We start from the raw sequence: 20,138 nt of genomic DNA, 5'->3' as shown, positions 1-20,138 counted from the left end.
TTAAAATAAATATTTTTGTTTGTCCACAGAGTGTATATGTGACTACAGAGGGACAGCATATGGGGTGTGCGATGCTACAGGCCGCTGCCTGTGCCGTCAGGGTGTGGAGGGGGAGCGATGCGACCGCTGTCCACCAGGATACCACTCCTTCCCAAACTGCCAGGGTGAGATTCAGTGTAACCCGTCTGAATGATTATGAAACATGACCTTTATTTTTCCCACGAGATTTTAATGTTGAATGTTTTTATGTATATTTAAAGTATTTTTTAACCAATTCTATGTAGATTTTAAGGAGCCCTGCAGTCCTATACAGATGAATGATTGATTATTTTGATTCTAAAGACGAATAAAGAGTGTGAAAATTTGCAATCACAGCAGCTCACAAACCCTCTATCTCTTCCTCCAGCGTGTGCCTGTGACGGGGCTGGTGTGGCTGACAGCGTGTGTAGTCCAAGTGGCCAGTGCATTTGCTTTCCCAACTATACGGGCGAGGAGTGTGACCAATGTGCACCGAACTACTATGGATACCCCGACTGTGCTGGTAAGTGACTTTGATCCTTCTATGCTCTCTAGTGTAACTACGACAGATAAACCGATTGGGTGCATGGGATCTGACTGCTGGTGGAAAAAATGTTGCCGCTGGTTTCACTGGGCTTACTGTGGCGTCTTCTCTGTGGAACAAACATGCTCATTCTCCCACAGCATCCAGTGCTGTCATTTATTTATTTATTAATGTATTCTGCATGACATGTATTCTGATTTTCACAGAGTAGTGGATCATGAGAAATATATGGACTTCTTCCTTCTAGGGAATTACATTCCCAAGAATACACAACTGGGAATCACTGAGGGAAATCACATTATGGAAAAAAAAACAGCAGTCATTTTAAACCCTGTTTTCATACCAGATTCACCTAACCCCCTGTGATGATAACGCTTACATTTCTTATAACTTACTTCAGCTTGTTTCCTGTCCCCAGTCTGTCAGTGTTCACCGGAAGGCTCATATGGCAGCATATGCAACCCACTGTCGGGTCAGTGTCTGTGTCTCCCAGGGGTGGTGGGTCAGCAGTGTGACCGCTGCACCTCTGGACTCAGGTTCCCCCAGTGCTCAGGTAACCAGATCAAGAACCACCATACTTATGAATGAAGTCATATTGGGATCATCAGTTAGACCAGTGGTATTTAATGCAGCAGGGTCCAGAAATGTCCTATTGTTCAATGAATCATTTTTTCACATGTAGATAGTTGTCTCCTCATTCACTCCTAATATAAAACTATATTTGAGCCATGTTTTATAGTCCACTGCAAAGAGTAACAATACAATTTGCTGATTTACTAATGTTTTTAATTTGTTGTGGATTAATTTTGTGCTTCCAGCCCCCATCAGTGTGTGTAACCCAGCAGGAACAGAGATCACGGATCCTCAATCGGTATGCCACTGTCAAAAAACTTCTTTTTTTTTTGTCTACCAAAGTCCAACTCTGACCATTATTAGCCTTGATAACAGAAGTGGTCACAGTCTAATTCCAGAACGGGGCCCGTTGGGTGTGGATTTACATTACCTCAACATTGTATAACTGATAACACAGCTGTGCTGCTAAAACGTCTTCCAGCAGATTTCACAAGGAAGTGTTTTGCTCTGAAATGTAAATGCAATTACAATAAAGGAAAAGAGACTTCCTTCCGTTTTGAAGAGGAAGAAAAACAATGAGTTTCTGTAAGATTGTCACCTCCTCTATTTTGGAACATGTGCTATGTCTGAAAGAAACAAAAAATTCTAGTCATTCAGACAAACTGGCACTGTAGTTTAATATGCAGGCACTTTGAATTAAATCAATCAGATTTTAAACAAATATAACTTTTAATAGCATCGACCAGTTTCAACAATCCTCAGATTCCTTATCTGTTTTTTCAGGGCTCCTGCCGCTGCCAAGCAAACGTAGAGGGAACCCTGTGTGACAGGTGTAAACCTCTCTACTGGAAACTGGCTACAGACAACTCTCGTGGCTGTATAGGTAAGTGACCGGAAATGTAATCTAGAATGGAAAACTATTGACTTAATTTTATGTACGGTGTAAGAAAATACCCCAAAAAAAGAAAAAACTTAGTTGACCTTTTGTCAGCAAAAAGTGTCCCAGTCTTATTTTTTCTCTCAATGAGTATTAGTTCTGATCCCTGACCACATTTTTTCCCCACTATATTAAATCACTAGTCGCAATCTGACAAGACACTGATAGGGGTCTTGGCCCCTCTTACCCAGAGGATATGTCAACATTACCCCTGTCAACAAGGCCGGATCGGCCTTCCTGTCCCTCAGAGAGAAGCTGAGGAATAACACACAAATGCAGGCAAATTCCTCTTAATTGATTTGAGTGTGGAGCTGCAAGTGAGCCTATGAGATCTCATGCTGTGACTTTGCAGTAATGTGTACCCAGTGGCATATTAAAAACAATACCTCTGGACTCCAGCCCCCCACAAAAAAATGACTCTGTCCTAATCCTCTAAAAATGCTTAAATTTGGGGAATAATAAGGGGGCTCCCAGTATCCAGCCGGTGAAGGAACAGCTTCAGGCTTTGTCCAGATACTTGTCTAATGTTACAGAACAAGAATGTTGCCACTACCGCAGTACCTGAAGACACAAGACAGGGGGGTAAAAAAAAGAGCTTTTAATATCCTAAGAATGCCTCTGGATGACTGACCGGACATTAAGGGGAAGTTTTATTGACTGTGTTGAAAGCAAGTTGTGGCCGTAAAGCTCTCTTGGACCTTTGATGTGCAGATCTCTGAAGATTGTGGAGTTTTGTGCCGTTCTGTTTCACCCATGAACGAGACAAAATCATGTAATTAGAGTCTATTCACTGTATGAATAGACTCTATTGCTCTTATGCTTTCATAACCTCTCCCCTCTCACTCTCTTTGTGTCTCTCTCATACCAGAGTGTCGGTGTGATGTGAAGGGGACCCTGAGTGGTGTTGGAGAGTGTGAACAGGTTCGTTTTTCATTATTACTTACAGTGATTGATACACATCCATTGATCACATTGTGAATCAGATTAGGCTCTTATCATACAGAGTTTTGACAGGCTCAGACACAATTTTGTAACATTTATTCTGTTTGTCTCTTAATCTCCTGATGGTCTGTTTGTTTAGAAAAGTGGACAGTGTCACTGTAAGCCTAATGCATGTGGACATGCATGTGAAACCTGTAAGGATGGATACTTCCTGCTGCAGAAAAATAATTATTTGGGCTGTCAAGGTAAGTTATCCGTCTTCACCACATCTCACTTACATCGTATGTTCTGTTAACTATGTTACTGTAGCAGATGATCATATGAGGAGCAATGAATAAACATGCTGGCTGTTACCTTCAAGACTCCACCGAAGGTTTTAAATCAGGTTAACCAGAAAACCTCCAGCGGTTTAACCTATCATCTTGTTGCAGTTATATTTAGTATTAGTGTACTCATGGTGTGGTCAGTACACCGTGACGTCACCGTTGGGGGTGGCTGAAGTTGACACACACTCCAAACTTTCAACAAGAGAAAGCAGGGAGACTAATTCATTAATGACTTTTTCTTTGCCTGATAGGTTGCCAGTGTGATGTAGGTGGTGCCATTGACACGGCATGCGATGAGATGTCGGGACAGTGTCGGTGTCGGAAGAATGTAGTTGGCCGCAAATGCACTGAGTAAGAAGGGACTGTTTTGAATGTCAAAGCGGCAACTCGTGTCAAAAAACCCAGCTGTGGACACGTACCATTAGGATTCAGGCAAAATTTGAACTTCCAATATTTTGCAAATACAACATATTTTTAATTTACATTTTCATGCACCTTGTTAGGCCCGCACCAAGCTACTACTTCCCGAATCTTCACCAACTGAAGTTTGAGGTCGAGGAGGGCACCACGCCAAACGCCAGACCAGTGCGCTTTGGTTATGACCCCCAAGAGTTCCCAGATTTCAGCTGGAGAGGTTATGCTGTAATGTCTCCTGCACAGGTGTGTACACATTCACGACGGTACCTTGATATATTTGATACACTGATGAGATTCTTCTTATAATTTACAGTATGGCCAGTTTATTTTTGGGACTATCTGCCACTTCAATAACCTTATAGCTTTCTGATTTCAATCTATTCTGATGCTGCTATGATTGTTTTGCTTTTACCTCTGCACTGATATTCCTGCTTCAGGCACACAACCTCCTATTATATCAGGGCTGATGTGGGATTGTGGACACTGGCTCTCTTAGAACTAACACTGTCTCTCTTCAGCCGGAGGTGATCCTAACGCTTACCCTTGGCTTTCCTGGCCCTTTCCATATTGTAATGCGCTACTCCACACCCCAAAGAAAGGGGAGAGCACGAGTGAGAGCGAGGATCTTGGTGGTGGACGAAGCCGGCTCTCAGTCTTGCTGTGACTGTAAGTGAAGGGCCCGCCTTCCTTTGGCTGTATGCTCCTCTCTTCGCCTTGCTTGCTGTCTGTTGATTAACCCGCTCTGTTCGCTGCCCACCTGACATGATTTTTAACCTTTCTCACAACATTATACACTCACCGCTACTCAAACCAAGGCAGTCAGCTATGTGTCACTCTTGTCCCTGCAGAGTGAAGTCAGAGTAACAGTGCATGTTGACCGAAAAGATGAGAAGCAGCACTTATTCCGTGTGGTTCTGCGGTTCACTAACCCGAGCAGCACCAGTGTGACCGGTAGCATCAAGGCTACCAATAACAGAGGCACCACAGGTGAGGCTGCCTCAGCCCTTACATTTCATGTTAATTTCATATCATCAAATCTAACTCATCATTGATGAAATACAATAAATAACCCATCTTCTGTATATCATTTATACGTAAGCCGGTGCGTGATGTGTCCTATGCTGATGACGTTCCCCCCCGTCAACTGTGAATGTGTCACAAGACAGACATTTCTGCTTGCTTTTCTTCAGGGTCAGATCAGAGTAAGGAAGTGAAATTCCCTGAGAGTCCCTCCCCATCCTTCCTCACTGTTCCAGGAGAGGGCTTCGCTGAGCCATTTGCGTTGACCCCTGGGACATGGGTCATTCACATCAGGGCAGAGGGGGTTCTGCTGGTGAGTTCATGAGGAAGACAACAATGTAGAAATGAACTGGAGTCTTACACTTTGTTCAGACAGACTAAACACTAAAGTTTATTACACCTTGTCACTCCAGGACTATTTATTGCTGCTGCCCCAAGATTACTATGGGGCACCTTTGCTGCAGGAGAAGATCACCCAGCCCTGCACATACTTACCCACTGCAAACAAGGATGCAAAGTAAGTCTTTAACATTTCTCTTCAGTAATTCTGAGCCTTGTCCCTATTTCATATTCACCACTAATGCATGACATGGGTCGGTTTTGTTTTTACAGCCATCCATTCTTTTCTTCATACTGCACACACACACAGCTCAAGTTTACAGTTACTGGCTTGGTTTCTTTACATAACATGATCCTAGGGAAGTCTATAATGTTAAATATGAAGGGTTAGCTTGTATAGGTGTTTTTATGGCTATAATAAATCATAATATACAGATGTTTTGCTACACGCCAAAGAGCAAGGAGAGAAATTACCTATTTTCCAGTACTATGCACTACATGACAAGAAAACATACACAATGGATAGCAATCAAAAATGCCTTGCATTAACTTGTATACAAAGCAAAGTTCTAATGTGTAAGACTTGACTTCTACATCAACTAAAACAGGATGGTCATGTAATCATCGCCCATCATTCTTGCTGACTCTGTCTATGCCTGTGTGTCTCTGTCTCAGCTGTCTGTTGTATAAGCATGTGGCCATGGATGGCTTCAGCTCTGCACTGGGCTCACAAGGAAAACTCACCAGCCGCAGCGGGCGCAGGAGGAGGCAGGCTCTTGTGCGCCGGCCCACCCCAGATCACCCTGAGATGGCCGCTCTCAATGGCAGACAGGTAGAAGGCCTGGATACAGAGCTTTAACCCGTTACTATTGCATTCAGAGTTTGGTTTCAATATGGTACCTTAAATCATGAGTAGGTTGAACACACAGCTATAAATTAGACGTTTGACAGGTTTTTATTTGCTGTTTCAAAGTGCAGAATAAAAGCAGATGATTGGGCTTTTGGCATCGGGACTGTGGAACTACTTCCCAATTAGCTAAGGCAAAATGATTTTATATCACGAGTGGAACATTCTTTTGTAATCTTTTACTAATTGCTTTTATGCCTCCCTAAAGTACTTTTCATTGGAGTTCCTTAACATAAACCAGAATTACTTTGTATGATATGTGTTCTGTAGTCGCAGCTCCAACTCAGTCTGCGTGTGCCTCGTCCTGGCCCATACGCCCTCGTCCTGGAGTATGCCAGCGAGGTGGACGCTGTCCAGAATGTCAACATAGTCATCAGTGACCTATCAGGTGGCCAGATCCCAGCCAGGGCCAACATTTACAGTTGTGCCTTCAGGTGAGTCTGTTTTTGCGTTTATTGCTTCAGCTTTCAAAATGTCTTTCCAATGTGCTAAAAGTCTTTCAGCTGTTGTGTGTCTTTAACCCCCTTGCAGCTTTTTGTGCCGGAGTGTGGCAGTGGACAGCAGTAATACAGTGACAATGTTGCAGCTCACTCACAAGACAGAGATTCTTCTGCAAACTTCCACTACATCGTTCCTGCTGGTGAGGGTTTCCACAATCGATTTATAATAGCTCAGTATCTAGACAGCAGCATGCAGTTCAAAACACATTTGTTTCTTTCCGTAGTATAAAGTTTATGCAGTCCCTGCAGAAGAGTTCTCCATTTACTATGTAGACCCAAAAGTGCTGTGTGTCTCCACTAATGGCCGCTTCACTGAGGACAGGTAAGTCACATTGAATAAACCCCATTAACATTAATCACACAGAAACTTTTTCAACAACCATAAATGTAAGCTGTAATTTAGGAGATATACTACAAGATCAGACCTCTGTGTTGTGTTGCTGTTTCGGAATGTGGAGACACACATCTATTTTCCAGGTGTGACGGCACAGTCCTTCAGCTGCGTTAGGTCATTTACCTGAGGCTGAACTTTGGGTCAAACCCTCTCTTTCTCTCTGTCACACTAAATTTACTGACTGGATTACAGCTTCACAGCTGTCAATTTGCAGTCCTGTCATTTACTTTGTATTTAACCCTGAACAGTGTAGAAAAAAGCCTTTGAAAAAGGGAAAGGACATATGTCACAAAAAACAAATTATGGGAATTGATTTGAAAGCAAAAGTCAATATTCTTCCTAAGCTTAAGATAACACACATATGCATGCTTGAAAAAAACTGGATTCAATGATGCATTATGTCCATGCCTTTAAAATGTGTTTGTTTGCTGTTGCCTTTGAGTGGTTCTATGTTAATTTACGGGTTATTCAAGTAGTTCACAAATTCACAAAACATCAAACAGAATATTAAATATCTTCTGGAAAGCAGAGAGTAAAAGTAGGAAACATTTTGACATGTTAGTGTACCAAAGCTTTCCTCGGACACGTGTATATATAGTGTATGATGTCAGCATGACTGCACATTGATGAGAGAGAGTATAACCAGAGGATTTCAAGATTTAAAAAAGGATTATTGGAGATTAATGTTGTTTTATTGGTCACTGACCCCTTTCCTAACCATAGTGACATTATTCTGCTACAATAACACCTGCCAAACACTATCAACAGGCTTCAAGTAACAACATCTTGTTGCTGTTTATTGTTTCCAGTCGGCACTGCGCTCTGAGGCAATTCGACAAGCCAACCTCAGCCTGGATTTTATATGCTGGTCGTGATGGACAGCTGTCTTCGCAACCAGCTGTTTCTCCCCAACGCGAAGAGAATGAGGATTGGAGACGGAGACGACAGATCGGGGTGTTCCCTGTCCGTGAACCTCAGAGTGATGGGATACTGCTTAAATTCCCTCAGGTCAAAACCTTGTTGTATAATTTGAGCTTTTGTGGACTTTAACCTGCTGTTGGGAGTTGGAGACATTCAATGAGCAACCTCTGCCCTGACATTCATTTTCAATTTCACGACGACTGTTTGACGCTTAAGCTTTCTCCATGTTTTTTTTTCTAGACGGAGATCAGTTTCACTCCAAAGGTGCCCCTCCCGGGCACGTATGTGGTTGTGGTCCATTATCACCAGCCTGAACATACCTCGTTCCCCGTTGAGGTCCAAGTGGACGCAGGGCGTGAGTGGAAGGGTGAGTGTGTTGGAATAAGTGGTAGGCTGATGCCTGTTAAATTAAATTAAATGTAAGAGTTTATTGGCTCCCAGTGGTCATAAGTGTGGTTACTCAGGCAGTGAGTGGGACAGCTTTCACAGTGAGGGGGGATTCCTCCTTTAAGAGCAGATTAAGTCCCTGTGTTCATGACAAGATGATCAAAGGCCGTGGACACACTTCCCTATATGGCTTGAGACGGATTATTGTGCAGCATGCTTGCGATTCTTCCTCTTTAGCTATGCAACTTCAACTCTGCTTTTCTCTTACAGGTTCAATAAATGCATCCTTCTGCCCCGCCGTCTCAGGCTGCAGGGAGGTTGTGATCGCTGATGGGCGCATTGTCTTTGATTTTGACCAGAATTCTTGGCAGCAGCCCAGCATCTCTCTGATCGTGCCACCTAAGAAGACACTTATTCTGGTCTGCAGTCAAGTCTAACACTGTCCAAATTATGTTTAGCCACTACACTAAATGATAACTAAATTATAGAAATAAAAAAAAATAAAAAAAGTTTGACAATACTTTTGTGTAAAGTCAGCATGTCTGAGGAGTGAGTCTGTGTTTTGTACTGTAGTTGTTCAGAGTACTTGGCATACTGAGGTCCTCCCTCCTCAGTGTTATGCCATATCCCCAACAACAACAATGAAGGGACTGTATTCCACCTGGCAGCCACACACAGCTTTCTAAAAGCTAAAAGCTAAGCTCCCAACCTCTGTTGGGCAGGAGCAGGTTGGGCTCTGCTTGCCTGTTGTTCACTTGCATTAGTTTTCCTTCTTCTGATGAAATGAAGCAGAAAAAGATGTGGCTGAAACAATTGAAATCCTCGTATATCTGTTTATCACTCTGTATCATACTGATATGAATATATTGAGAAAAAAAGAAAACAAAACTGGAAGTTTTTGGTGAGATTGTGTGATTTTATCATTTCTAATGCTTTGTGTCTTTTATGTAGGATTATATCTTGTTGGTTCCCGATAGCAGTTACACCCCAGATCTCCTGAAAGAGAAGCCGCTGGATAAATCTGCAGATTTCATACAGCAGTGTAGAGGAGAAGGGTTCTATATTGAGTGAGTATCCACCATGTCTGTAAAACAAGCTGGACTCAAATCCATTTCAAATGGTACTTTAAAGATTTGATCAGTTGTTAATTAATTTTATCATAAGTTCTTCTCTCTTAAAATATGTGATATATTGATGCTTTGTTTGATTTTTGTGTGCAACAATGTATTTATCCACCAGTTTTACAACAAGAAACGATACAGTGGAAGTTTTGGGAAATGGTGCCCTCTGGCTGCGATAGTAGAGTATACAATCACATCTGAATTTGAAATAACTCCTTTTATTTTCCTGTCCCATCAGCCAGAGAACCTCTCCCCAGTTCTGCAGAGACTCTGCCCGCTCTCTTGTAGCAGCCTATAACGACGGAGCACTGCCTTGCAACTGTGACAAGTCCGGCTCTACCGGGACCACTTGTGAGCCAGTTGGAGGACAGTGTCCCTGCAGGCAGTATGTCATCGGTCGACAGTGCACTAAGTGTGCCACAGGATACTACGGCTTCCCTTACTGCAGACGTGAGTGAACGTTCACTTCTGACTTGTGCTGGTTAGAATGTGAGGCCCATACTTTGTTTAAAATACATTTAAAAAATACCCTCTATCCCTCCGGCAGAGTGTGAATGTGGCCGCCGACTGTGTGACGAGGTGACAGGACGCTGCATCTGCCCTCCTCAGACAGTCAAACCTGCCTGCGATGTGTGCCAGGGTCAGACTTTCAGCTATCACCCGTTGCTGGGCTGCGAGGGCTGTGACTGCTCTCCAAATGGCATCAAAGCCAACGCAGGGCTTGACTGTGACCTCATCACCGGACAGTGCAGGTAAGTGGAGACCTACTAGGCTGTGCACTTATTACATTTGGATGTTAGTGCTTCATAGTAAGAATGCTAAATTAAACAGTGTTCTCTACATTATGACAGTTTTTTGTGTATTAAACCAAAGATAAAGGATGTAAAAACATGTATTGCTATGTTACAGACATTTTACGTGGCTGAAATCCAAAAGGTTCTTGACATAGAAATAAAGTCAATATAATATAGCATTTCATTCCCCTTAATTGTATGATTGTATACTTTCCTGAAACAGCTACACAAAGAATGGTTGTCCTTTGCCAATACATTTTCTCTTTCTTGTGCTACTTTTTGTGCTGTGAAAAAGGCTGTAATGTGAGGCCTGTAGCCTCTAACAATGACACCAAGCTGCTTAAAGTGATTAATGAGGGGATTAGTTTACAGTCTTGTCATGTTGATTGTCTTTTCTGTCATGTAGGTATTCAGTTTCAAAATCAGCTCCACCACTCAGTGGATGTCTCTGTTCACAAAGAAACAGTGGAAAGTGTGAACAAATAGCAGCATAAACCTACATTCTGTACATAACATTTGATATTTGTAAATGTAAAATGTAGTTTGTTCTGACAAATGTAGTTTGTTCTGTTCTCAATATCTGTAAATATAAATGCATGAGCCTCATATAACTAAAGATAATGTGCCTGTGTATTTGTCTGTAGTTGCAAGCCTAGGATTGGTGGCCGGCAGTGTGATCGCTGTGCTGCAGGTTATTATCGCTTCCCTGACTGCGTACCTTGTAACTGTAAGCGTAGCGGCGTCACAGCTGACATCTGCCACCCAGACACAGGGAGGTGTCTCTGCAAGGTGAGTTCATTTCAGCACCTTGCTGATTTGAAAAACTCCCTCTGGCTCATTTTTGTTTATTTATCTTTCCCTTGCTCTGACTTTCTCTCTATTATTACTGCCATGTTTGTAGAGAAATGTTGCTGGCGTCAAGTGTGATACCTGTCGGGAAGGTTCCTTCTATTTTGACCCCTCCAACCCTCACGGCTGTACCAGCTGCTTCTGCTTCGGAGCGACTGACCAGTGTCAGAGCTCCACCAAACGCAGGGGGAAGGTGTGTTTGCTTTTCGTGCCCCTGCATGTCTATGAATGCCTTTGGAAATGTTTCGCCTGCAGAGCTTTCTGGCTGATTGCAGTTATGTGGTGAACTCTTTTTTTTTTTCTTAATGAAAGCTGCACATACAGCTGTTCAGGAAAAGGGCCTGCAATTGCATAGTGGTGATTTCATTGGATTCTGGGTACATTCTTTGGCTCACAGTTGTATGTTTGTTTGTTTGTAATATTATGTGTACATCAAGTTAAAAGCCCATGGAGTCTGCTATCACTTGTGTATTGTGAATACAGAACAGTTTAAGTATGGATCTTTTACTTTAACCAACAAATGGTTCCCTGTTATAAGTTTGTTGAGATGCAGGCCTGGCGTTTGGAAAGCCCCGATCAGGAGGAGGTTACCTCTGTGCTGAACACAGCCAGTAACACAGTGGTGGCAGACATCCAGGAGCTTCCTCCAACAGTTCAAACTCTACTCTGGGTGGCACCATCGTCCTACCTGGGAGACAGGGTGAGTCATTGAGGGGAGAGAACACCATAACAACAATTTGTGTCAATAATGTTAAGATATGGAAACAGATAGTATTTCCAGAGTAATAGCTTTATAGTTTTAAAAAGATAAATAAAGCTTTGTCTGTGACCATGTCCTCCATTTTCTCACTAAACATTTAAATCTGACAATGTAGTAATCTAGCTACGATGCTATTATGTTATTTAAATGACTCATCTGGAAGGGAAAATTATGAAATAATAACATTTCTGTACTATCTGACTTACCGTTGTTGCATATGGACCCAGTTTTTTAGCCCAGCGGAGCAGTGTAATGAACGTATGAGTTCACCCTCACCTTCCTGTCGCAACTTTCGTTTTATTTTCCCTTCTATGCAGTTTTGGTTCAGATAATTGTCCTCATCTTATTTTTCTTTTATTACCATTGAATCTTATCTATTAATTCATCTTAATTAATAGATAAATTACTATCATGTCAGATAGAAATGATGGCTTCAACTATTACTATAAGACCCAATTTTTCCTTGAAGCTAATTTCTGTGCTTCAGTGGTCTTTGCAGCCTTTTTAGATAAGCTGATAGATATTTGGGCTTTTCGCCTCTCTCTTAGGTTTCGTCTTATGGTGGTTTCCTCACCTATCAGTCCAAATCCTTTGGAATTCCCAGTGAGGGGATGACTCTCATGGACAGAAGACCTGATGTCGTGCTGACTGTGTGTAGTGCTACTTGTTTCTTCACTCTTAGACCTCACCTTTTTTTTTATCAGTGGGAAAAACACAGCGTATTTATTCATCTTGTTATTTTTCCCCTAGGGTCAGGATATGACCCTGATCCACATGGCTCCACAAGTCCCACTTCCAGACAAGCTGTATCAGGGCAGAGTCCAGCTCTTAGAGGTAAATTATAAACCAGTTCCTCTTTTTCCACTTACAATGTAAAGCCCTACTACGCCGCGATTTTAAATAAACCACATGATATGAAAGTGTTGGAAGAGGATGAACCGCACACTGTCGATTTTTTTTTTTTTAAATCTAAGAGCCAGTTATGAGGTCATTCAAATCAATTAGTTGATTCCTTGGGAATCTACTTTATTAGATTATAAGATATGTTTGTGTTACGTAGATTTTGACCGCAAAGTGGGGCTTGTTGCAAAGTCTTTGAATGACAAACACAGGACGGATTCATCTTCTAGGAAATGTAAATGTGCTTTTTAAAGTTCACAGAAATCCGCTCTTAGATTTTTGACATATGTGAAATTTATTCCTGATAATGGTGCTGGAGCAAAGGTCACCAAAGCCATTAAAATTAAATTCTCAGAGGACCATAAATACAGGTTTCTCAGCCTCAGTCTCAAAATAACTGATCTGTTGTCTGCAGGGAAACTGGCGCCATGCTGTCACCAACAGGCCGGTCTCCAGAGAGGAACTGATGATGGTCCTAGCCGGTCTGGTTGGCTTGAGGATCCGGGCCTTGTACTTTACTCAGAGCCAGCGACTCAGTCTAGGAGAGGTGGGCCTGGAGGGGGTGACTAACACGGGGACTGGTGGTCCTGGAAACACTGTGGAAGATTGTTCCTGCCCCCCTCAGTCCACCGGAGACTCCTGTGAGGTGAGGAGTTTAAAGCCCATTGAATATCCTTCTATACTGCTTTGTCTTTATTCTTCCTTGAATAAAATAAGGTAAATGTGAGAAGGCTTTATGATCATTCACTTACAACCTCTTTTTTCAAATCAAATAATAGTCTTTACTAAACCTGATGAATCTCAAACACGACAGCTATGAAATTAAAGCAATAAACAAGGGTAGCATCGTTAAAATCTTTGCATGTTAAGCTGTGGTTACAATGTGACTATGATACTACTATGATATTTCGTGGTCAAACAGTTAAGCAATAAAAGTTACTTGTTATTTTTGCAGTGTAAGTAGATGTTTTTTTCTTCTTATAAAGCTCCTCTCATTCAAGCACAGTTTCCTATAAATTCTTCACAATAACAATGTGAAGATGATGTAAGACCTGCGTTTGTTTAATTGTCCGGATTGTGCCCACATGCTGTCCACACCTCACTGAGATCCGAACTCAATGCGAGCCAGATCCAATCTCGTCACCTTGGCCTTAGTGAACCCTGTCTTGTGTGTAGACAAACATTGGAAGGAATCTGGCTTCATTGACTCTTCCTCAATGAAAAAAAACTTCTATACTCAAAAATAGTATTTTCTACACCTGAAATACGTATGATGGGAAGATTTGGCCGGTCTGAGAAGCAGTGGAGACAACAAGCAGGGTGGAGCAAGGTGTTGATTGAAATTGCCTCTTGTCATCTTTGAGGAGCTGGACCTTCTCCATATATTTTTAAGGGTGTTCTGACACGCCTGAACCACATACCACACCCTTTTCCGAGAGGAAGAATTCATCAGCGGAGCAGCTTTGGATGTAATGTACCGGAAAATACCAGCCGGAGAGCTTCACAGTCAAAATTGTGTCGCCCCGGGCTGGATATGATGCACAGTCACGCAGACATTATATTAGTGATTATACAGCTATAATCACTGGCATGGCTACAGCTCACAGAAACGTAGTGCAAACATCCATGATGTAGTTGTCAAGGAAAAGCTTTACTTGAATTGTTTTTATCCTGGGAATGGTACTGACTTGAATGAGTGTGTCTGTGCTCCTCTGATCTGATTTGTATACACATGATTGCAGCAGTTTTGCCCATAGTGGCTAATTAAAAACGAGAATGGAGCAACCACTAATTTAAAGGGAGATTTTCACAAAACATAGAGCATTTATTATTGAAGAGAAACAGTAATAACAAGAAATGTTTTTGAGAAATGTAAGGTTGCCTTTGCCACAGCTGTGGTTACCTTTCCTGTGTTTAGTTGAGCAACAGTCTGATCGGGAGTGTTTAAAGGAAGTTGATTATGTGCGCCCAGAGGCGGTATGACAGGGAGCCTCACCTTAACACATGGGGTGCGGCCGTTGGCAACACATTGTTACTCATAAACCTGAGTGCGCCAACAGTATGCGTGTGTCTGTGTCGGTGCACCCGACACACCTAGTTGTGTTTGAGGAGTGTGATTCAGGTGTGAGTTTGTTGTCTGCATTGTCTGAGGATGTCTGACTTTCCTCTCAGTCACATATGTTTGCATAAACACCATTATAAACCACACACACGCACACAAAAACAGAATTTTACAGAATCTTAATACATGTTTTACTTGCTTTTTCTAGTAGAGGCTTTATCACCACACCCTTGCAGCTTTAAGTAAACACAGAAGCATTTTTAATATTGCCATTTTACTTTTCTCTACTCAGAAATGCTGTGGAAATCCTATTTTAGCTGTGTGCGCAGGCTCGTGCATGCACCAACATGATTATAAATGTTTCTTGAGCTAGACAAAAGGAGAGATAGAGCACTTGCATGTGTGTGCTTGTGTGCTTACATACACTCATTCTGATCTGCGAGACTGACTCAGATGGGAGTGGGGCGTGTTCTCTTTATGTGTGTGTGTGTGAGTGTGAGTGGGTTCGTTTAAGAGGCTGAGGCAGGGGAGAGTGGAGCATTATTTCACACAGACTAAACGTTAGGAATGTCAGACATGTGTATGGATAGACAACGGCGTACGGGGGTTTTGTTACAGACCCTGCTATGTTGGACTTTGATTGGACTTTGCTGCGCTGGCCCCAGGCACCGAGAGAGAGGGGAGCGACCCCGCTACCCCAGGCATCATGACCGATGGTCTCAAAGGATACAGTACCCTTCACTTCACGAGCAGGGAACTCAGCGGATAGAGTATCCATCATTGAATGATGAAGGTACCCAGGGGGTACGCTACCCCTCGGTGAATGACAGAGGACAGACAGTTCGCTATCCTTCTGTCAATGACAGTGGTGCAAGTTCTCAGATTCAGGTAAACATCTGTAAAGATGTGACATATCTTATTGTTGAAGGGATGTTGTTTCACCTGAGCTGTAGGTTACACTTCTCAGCGTATCAGGTGTGGATTGTTGGTGACTTGAAGACTGTTATCTCTGAAAGCAAAGGGCATGCTTTGGCTCCGCAGTGTTAATTTTTAATGACACCTCATTCAGGTCAAGTTCACTGCTTCATATCATAGCAAACAGTCTGGGAGAGTGGGTTTTAATCATCCTCTCTGGAAACACTGCCATGTTTAGGCAAATTATAACAGATTAAGTTTGTCTGCTAAAATTTGTTTGGGCAATATGATAATATATGTATTATCATGATAATGTATAAATATAGAATAATATAATAACATATATATATATATATATATATATATATATATATATATATATATATATATATATATATGACTTATTTACATTTACTGTTAATAATTGTAGGCAATGTTGCAAATCAATGAGCTGGGCTGCTTTTTTTTCCCATATTGAATTTACAGGATATTTACATCATTGTACCACGTTTGTTTTTCAGATTCTAATCCACTCTATTAGCTGAAAACAGACACTCCTGTCTGGTTATTTAATCTTTACAACATCTCTCTATTGAATTTAAAGAAAACAGACATAAATTACATTTTACATGATAAGTACCACCTCGTATCATAATTGTTCTACAAGCCTGAGGTTTCTTTTGAATATAGATATGCTTATCCAGTGGTACATCTGGATATATGAGTTAGTCTTTTCAAGTTGGGTTATTATGTCTTTATATTTGTATGTTTTTTTTTCTCTCCAGAAATGTGCTCCTGGTTACTACAGAGATGGCAATGGGTATTTCCTGGGCCGCTGTGTGTCCTGTGAGTGCAACGGTCTGGCTGATGAGTGTGAAGAGAGGACAGGGAGGTGCCTGGTAAGAAACACACTCAACCCTTCAATCCTAAATAGTGACTTCATGACCACAGGTATACAGTGGACAAGCACACATACTTCCAGTGTGAACCACAGATTAATCAGAGTCTAGACCTGTCCTCTTCAGGGTACATCTGTGGGCCACATCACAAGCACTATTTGATATGACTTCCTGATTACCTTTTATGGAGCCCCTCCTGCTTATCATTCTTCACCCTTAATGGGGGGACGAGCCTTTACACATTTCAAAATCTCAGCTATTGTGTTATTGTTGTGCAAGACACTCAAGACCAGGCCTGTGTGCGCAATGCGCACATGGATCCGCACCCTGGCAGCTCAAAGCCAAATGGTGCTGAATGCACTCACTCTGCCGTGTGCGTGAAACTTCGATTGATTGCCAGGGAAATGTCTTTTCTCCTTGCCCCCTAGACGTTTGCGTTCCTCAGCATGATAACAGACTTGATGTCTGGTTGAGTTGGTACAGCAAGTGTGAAAGGCTCGCTGCAGTGCACTCACAGTAATTTAGTTTTTTGATCCAATGTATATTCACATACCGTTTTGAAAGAGGTTTAATGAATACATTATGTCATTTTCAGAGCTGTCAGTACAACACAGCCGGGGATCGATGCGAACGCTGCAAAGAAGGTTACTATGGAAACGCGGCTCAGAAGACGTGCAGAGTTTGCCCGTGCCCGTTCAGCTCGCCCGCAAACAGGTGGGTAGAAAAAAAGCAAAATACATCTAAACAGCTGTACTGTAATTAAATGTAAATGTGTGTTTCAAGAGTTAAACCATGATCTCCCTATCAATCTGCAGTTTTGCGATAGGTTGCAAAGAAGTATTCGGAGACATTGAGTGTATATGCAGAGCTGGCTACACAGGAGACACGTGTGAGAGGTGAGTGTCTGTATGGATGTTGAAATCCTGTGCAGATACTTTGCATTTTCTTATGCTTTAGGCATTTCACATTTCTCTGTCTCACCTTTTTCTCTTTCCCGTAGTTGCGCTCGTGGTTACTATGGTGATCCATTGACACCAGGAGGAAGTTGTCGGCTGTGTAATTGCAACGGCAACGGCAAAAACTGTGATCCCAGGACTGGAGGTTAGATTGTGCACTGCCCTTTCATTAATTAACTATTTAATTCTCATACAGTTTATTTCAACTCATTTTGTTTTTTGATCCTTAAACATAGTCATTAATGACGTTTAAATGTTCTATTTCTTTTTTTTTTGTATTGTTTTTCCAGTTTGCAAGAACACACTGGAGCCGGGAGACACAAACACAGATGAGCACTGCCAAGGTGAATTAACAAAAATAATTGAGGTCTGACGCTGTGACATGCAGTCATGGGTGGATTATGAGACAATTGGCCTCTGGGAACAGAATTGTTTTTGTCTTTTTGTAGTTATTTTTGCCTGCGTTTGTTTTGCTCCTTTTCGCAGTTGTTTTTTGTCTCTTCATGTCTCTCTGTTGTCATTCTATGTTTCTTTGTGGTCATCTCTTCCTGGTTGACGCCTGTCTTTTTGAGTCACATTTTGTAGGTGAAAACCAGGGGTGCCCGGTAGACCCGTTCAGTAATCCATCCACGCGTGTGGGTTACAATAGATTGAGTATGAGCCCTCGCTAATCCAATACTTGTTTGTGTTCTAGAGTGTGATAATTGTGCCCAGACTTTACTGCATGATCTGGAGAAGCTGGATAATGAGCTGGGAAGGATCAAGACTCAACTGGACAACGCCACTGCCAGTGCCACATCTCAGGACAGGCTGAAGAAGCTGGAAAAGGCTGTGTCAGACACCAAGGTAACACTTCAGTGTACTGTAACCCAGCACTGTAGCTCTGAAGGCTACCAATACGGCTGTAGATGAGGTGAAGAGCACTTAAAGATATTTAAATAGTCATAGATTCGGTGTAGACACACTCCATTGTCTCTTTATAATTTTCACTTTGCACATGTCTGTTTCTTACACAGACATGCACACAAATACACACACAAACACAAACATGATGGCACAGTATGGGTGTGCTTGTTCAAACATTCGAGATTCCAGCTGATAAGCAATCTCAGTGAATTTTGTCCCACAGCCTGTGTGTCAACACAAGTTAGTGACCACAACACTAGATGCCAGTGCTTGTCGCACCAACTTGTCGTTCTTCATTCTCTTATAATCTTACATTCCCTTCATTTCAGTGTGCATCCTTTGTGGATTCACAATGAACACACGTGAATAAGCAATTTGCAAGCAGCCCCCATCAGCCTCAAGCTTCAGCACTTTACCTACAACATCTGAATTTTCCGTCATGTGGCTTCATTTACATTTCTGCTACTGTGCTTTCTGCAGATTCTTGTCAACAAATTCAGCTCCGCCATCAACACCCAGAAGTCCAGAGTCAACCAGCTGGAAGACGACGTGAGCACGCTCTCAGATGACATCAGCACACTCAAAGACAAGGTAAAGCGATGGAGATGAGGCCTACTGTAGTATTTTATTAAAATATCAGCATGTGATAATAAGTGTAAAAATGTGTATTGTCGGTCTTTATTTTAGGCGGATAAGACAGCTGCTGATGCTGACAAGGCTGTGGCAGATGTTGGAAAAACCCAGAAGAGGGCTAAAGATCTGGACTCAGAGATTCAAAACATGCTGAAGAAAATCCAAGGTAAAGAAAACTTAAATTCAGCAGCACAACCGTCTGCTTTGTCTTTTAGTGACTAAATGTATTATCTACTTTCCTTTGGCATCCTAGTTTTTTCTGTTTTCTGCATTTATATTTGGTTTGTCTGCATTCTGTCGTGTATCATTACAAGTAGTTTAATAGTCTCCAATTCAATTTAATGACTCTGATTCTAAGAGCCTAAATATTTTCTTGACTAAGTGAGTACTTTTTGTGTGTGTTTGAAGCTCTGCTGGACCAACTGAAGGAGGCAGGCACCAGTGGTGATGTGATACCCAATGAAAACCTGGCTAAAATGCTAGAAGATGCTCAGCGCATGGTGAAGGAGATGGAGGATAGGAACTTCACCCCTCAGAAGACAGCTGCTGAGAAAGAAAGAGACGAGGCTAAGAAACGTATGATATTTCAGTAAATTCTTCCAAATCCCTCCAGAGTTGCTTTATCAAAGCACTGTTGTTGTTGTTGTTGTTGTTGTTGTTGTTGTTGTTGTTGTTAAAAAAGTTAAACATCCCTGCAGACCGGTCAGAAACATGTCCATTAACCTATTCTTTTCTGTTTTCTAGTGCTGGACTACATCAAGGCTAATGTCAGTAAGCAGTGCGACCAGAACGAGGGTGCAGCAGAAAAGCTTCGGGGCCTTCTGAAGGGTTACGAGGCCAAGCTGAAGGACCTGGACAAGGCTCTGAAGGAGGCGGTGGACTTGCTGAAAAAAGCCAACGCCCAGAACGGGCTCAATGCTCAGGCACTGGAAGATCTGGAGGTAGTAACTCTCAAGTCAACTAGTTAATCGTTATAGTTATGAGTTATGGGGTTATGGGGTGACCGTGGCAAAGTGGAGAGTAGGGCCGCCTTTCAATCAGAAGGTCGGCGGTTCGATCCTCGGCTCCGGCTCTACTAGTCTCATGTCAATGTGTCAATGAGCAAGACACTTAACCCC

The 20,138-nt window shown here is 42.2% G+C and overlaps 1 protein-coding gene across 1 annotated transcript in view; it reads left to right on the top strand.

The window, feature by feature from the left end:
- The window catches only part of LOC137866257 (laminin subunit alpha-3-like), a 53,509-nt gene that overhangs the window by 20,299 nt on the left and 13,072 nt on the right, over window positions 1-20,138 (top strand). The window contains exons 13-50 of the mRNA XM_068702046.1: window positions 30-164; window positions 407-541; window positions 981-1,115; window positions 1,381-1,433; window positions 1,919-2,018; window positions 2,941-2,993; window positions 3,154-3,259; window positions 3,592-3,691; window positions 3,844-4,000; window positions 4,606-4,744; window positions 4,948-5,090; window positions 5,191-5,294; window positions 5,792-5,948; window positions 6,294-6,457; window positions 6,555-6,663; window positions 6,748-6,845; window positions 7,727-7,925; window positions 8,079-8,205; window positions 8,496-8,644; window positions 9,177-9,292; window positions 9,585-9,796; window positions 9,894-10,098; window positions 10,785-10,929; window positions 11,042-11,182; window positions 11,528-11,689; window positions 12,298-12,399; window positions 12,500-12,583; window positions 13,065-13,295; window positions 16,412-16,525; window positions 17,121-17,239; window positions 17,341-17,421; window positions 17,526-17,626; window positions 17,772-17,825; window positions 18,176-18,327; window positions 18,868-18,978; window positions 19,075-19,186; window positions 19,429-19,596; window positions 19,765-19,961. Coding sequence (XP_068558147.1) covers window positions 30-164; window positions 407-541; window positions 981-1,115; window positions 1,381-1,433; window positions 1,919-2,018; window positions 2,941-2,993; window positions 3,154-3,259; window positions 3,592-3,691; window positions 3,844-4,000; window positions 4,606-4,744; window positions 4,948-5,090; window positions 5,191-5,294; window positions 5,792-5,948; window positions 6,294-6,457; window positions 6,555-6,663; window positions 6,748-6,845; window positions 7,727-7,925; window positions 8,079-8,205; window positions 8,496-8,644; window positions 9,177-9,292; window positions 9,585-9,796; window positions 9,894-10,098; window positions 10,785-10,929; window positions 11,042-11,182; window positions 11,528-11,689; window positions 12,298-12,399; window positions 12,500-12,583; window positions 13,065-13,295; window positions 16,412-16,525; window positions 17,121-17,239; window positions 17,341-17,421; window positions 17,526-17,626; window positions 17,772-17,825; window positions 18,176-18,327; window positions 18,868-18,978; window positions 19,075-19,186; window positions 19,429-19,596; window positions 19,765-19,961 — 4,970 coding nt within the window. The remainder of the gene's footprint in view (window positions 1-29; window positions 165-406; window positions 542-980; window positions 1,116-1,380; window positions 1,434-1,918; window positions 2,019-2,940; window positions 2,994-3,153; window positions 3,260-3,591; window positions 3,692-3,843; window positions 4,001-4,605; window positions 4,745-4,947; window positions 5,091-5,190; window positions 5,295-5,791; window positions 5,949-6,293; window positions 6,458-6,554; window positions 6,664-6,747; window positions 6,846-7,726; window positions 7,926-8,078; window positions 8,206-8,495; window positions 8,645-9,176; window positions 9,293-9,584; window positions 9,797-9,893; window positions 10,099-10,784; window positions 10,930-11,041; window positions 11,183-11,527; window positions 11,690-12,297; window positions 12,400-12,499; window positions 12,584-13,064; window positions 13,296-16,411; window positions 16,526-17,120; window positions 17,240-17,340; window positions 17,422-17,525; window positions 17,627-17,771; window positions 17,826-18,175; window positions 18,328-18,867; window positions 18,979-19,074; window positions 19,187-19,428; window positions 19,597-19,764; window positions 19,962-20,138) is intronic.

Source organism: Cebidichthys violaceus, unplaced genomic scaffold, assembly GCF_023349555.1.
Source record: "Cebidichthys violaceus isolate CVI_PGR_0920_01 unplaced genomic scaffold, fCebVio1.0.p SCAF_8, whole genome shotgun sequence".
Taxonomy (NCBI): domain Eukaryota; kingdom Metazoa; phylum Chordata; class Actinopteri; order Perciformes; family Stichaeidae; genus Cebidichthys; species Cebidichthys violaceus.
This window is presented reverse-complemented; position numbering and strand designations above follow the sequence as displayed.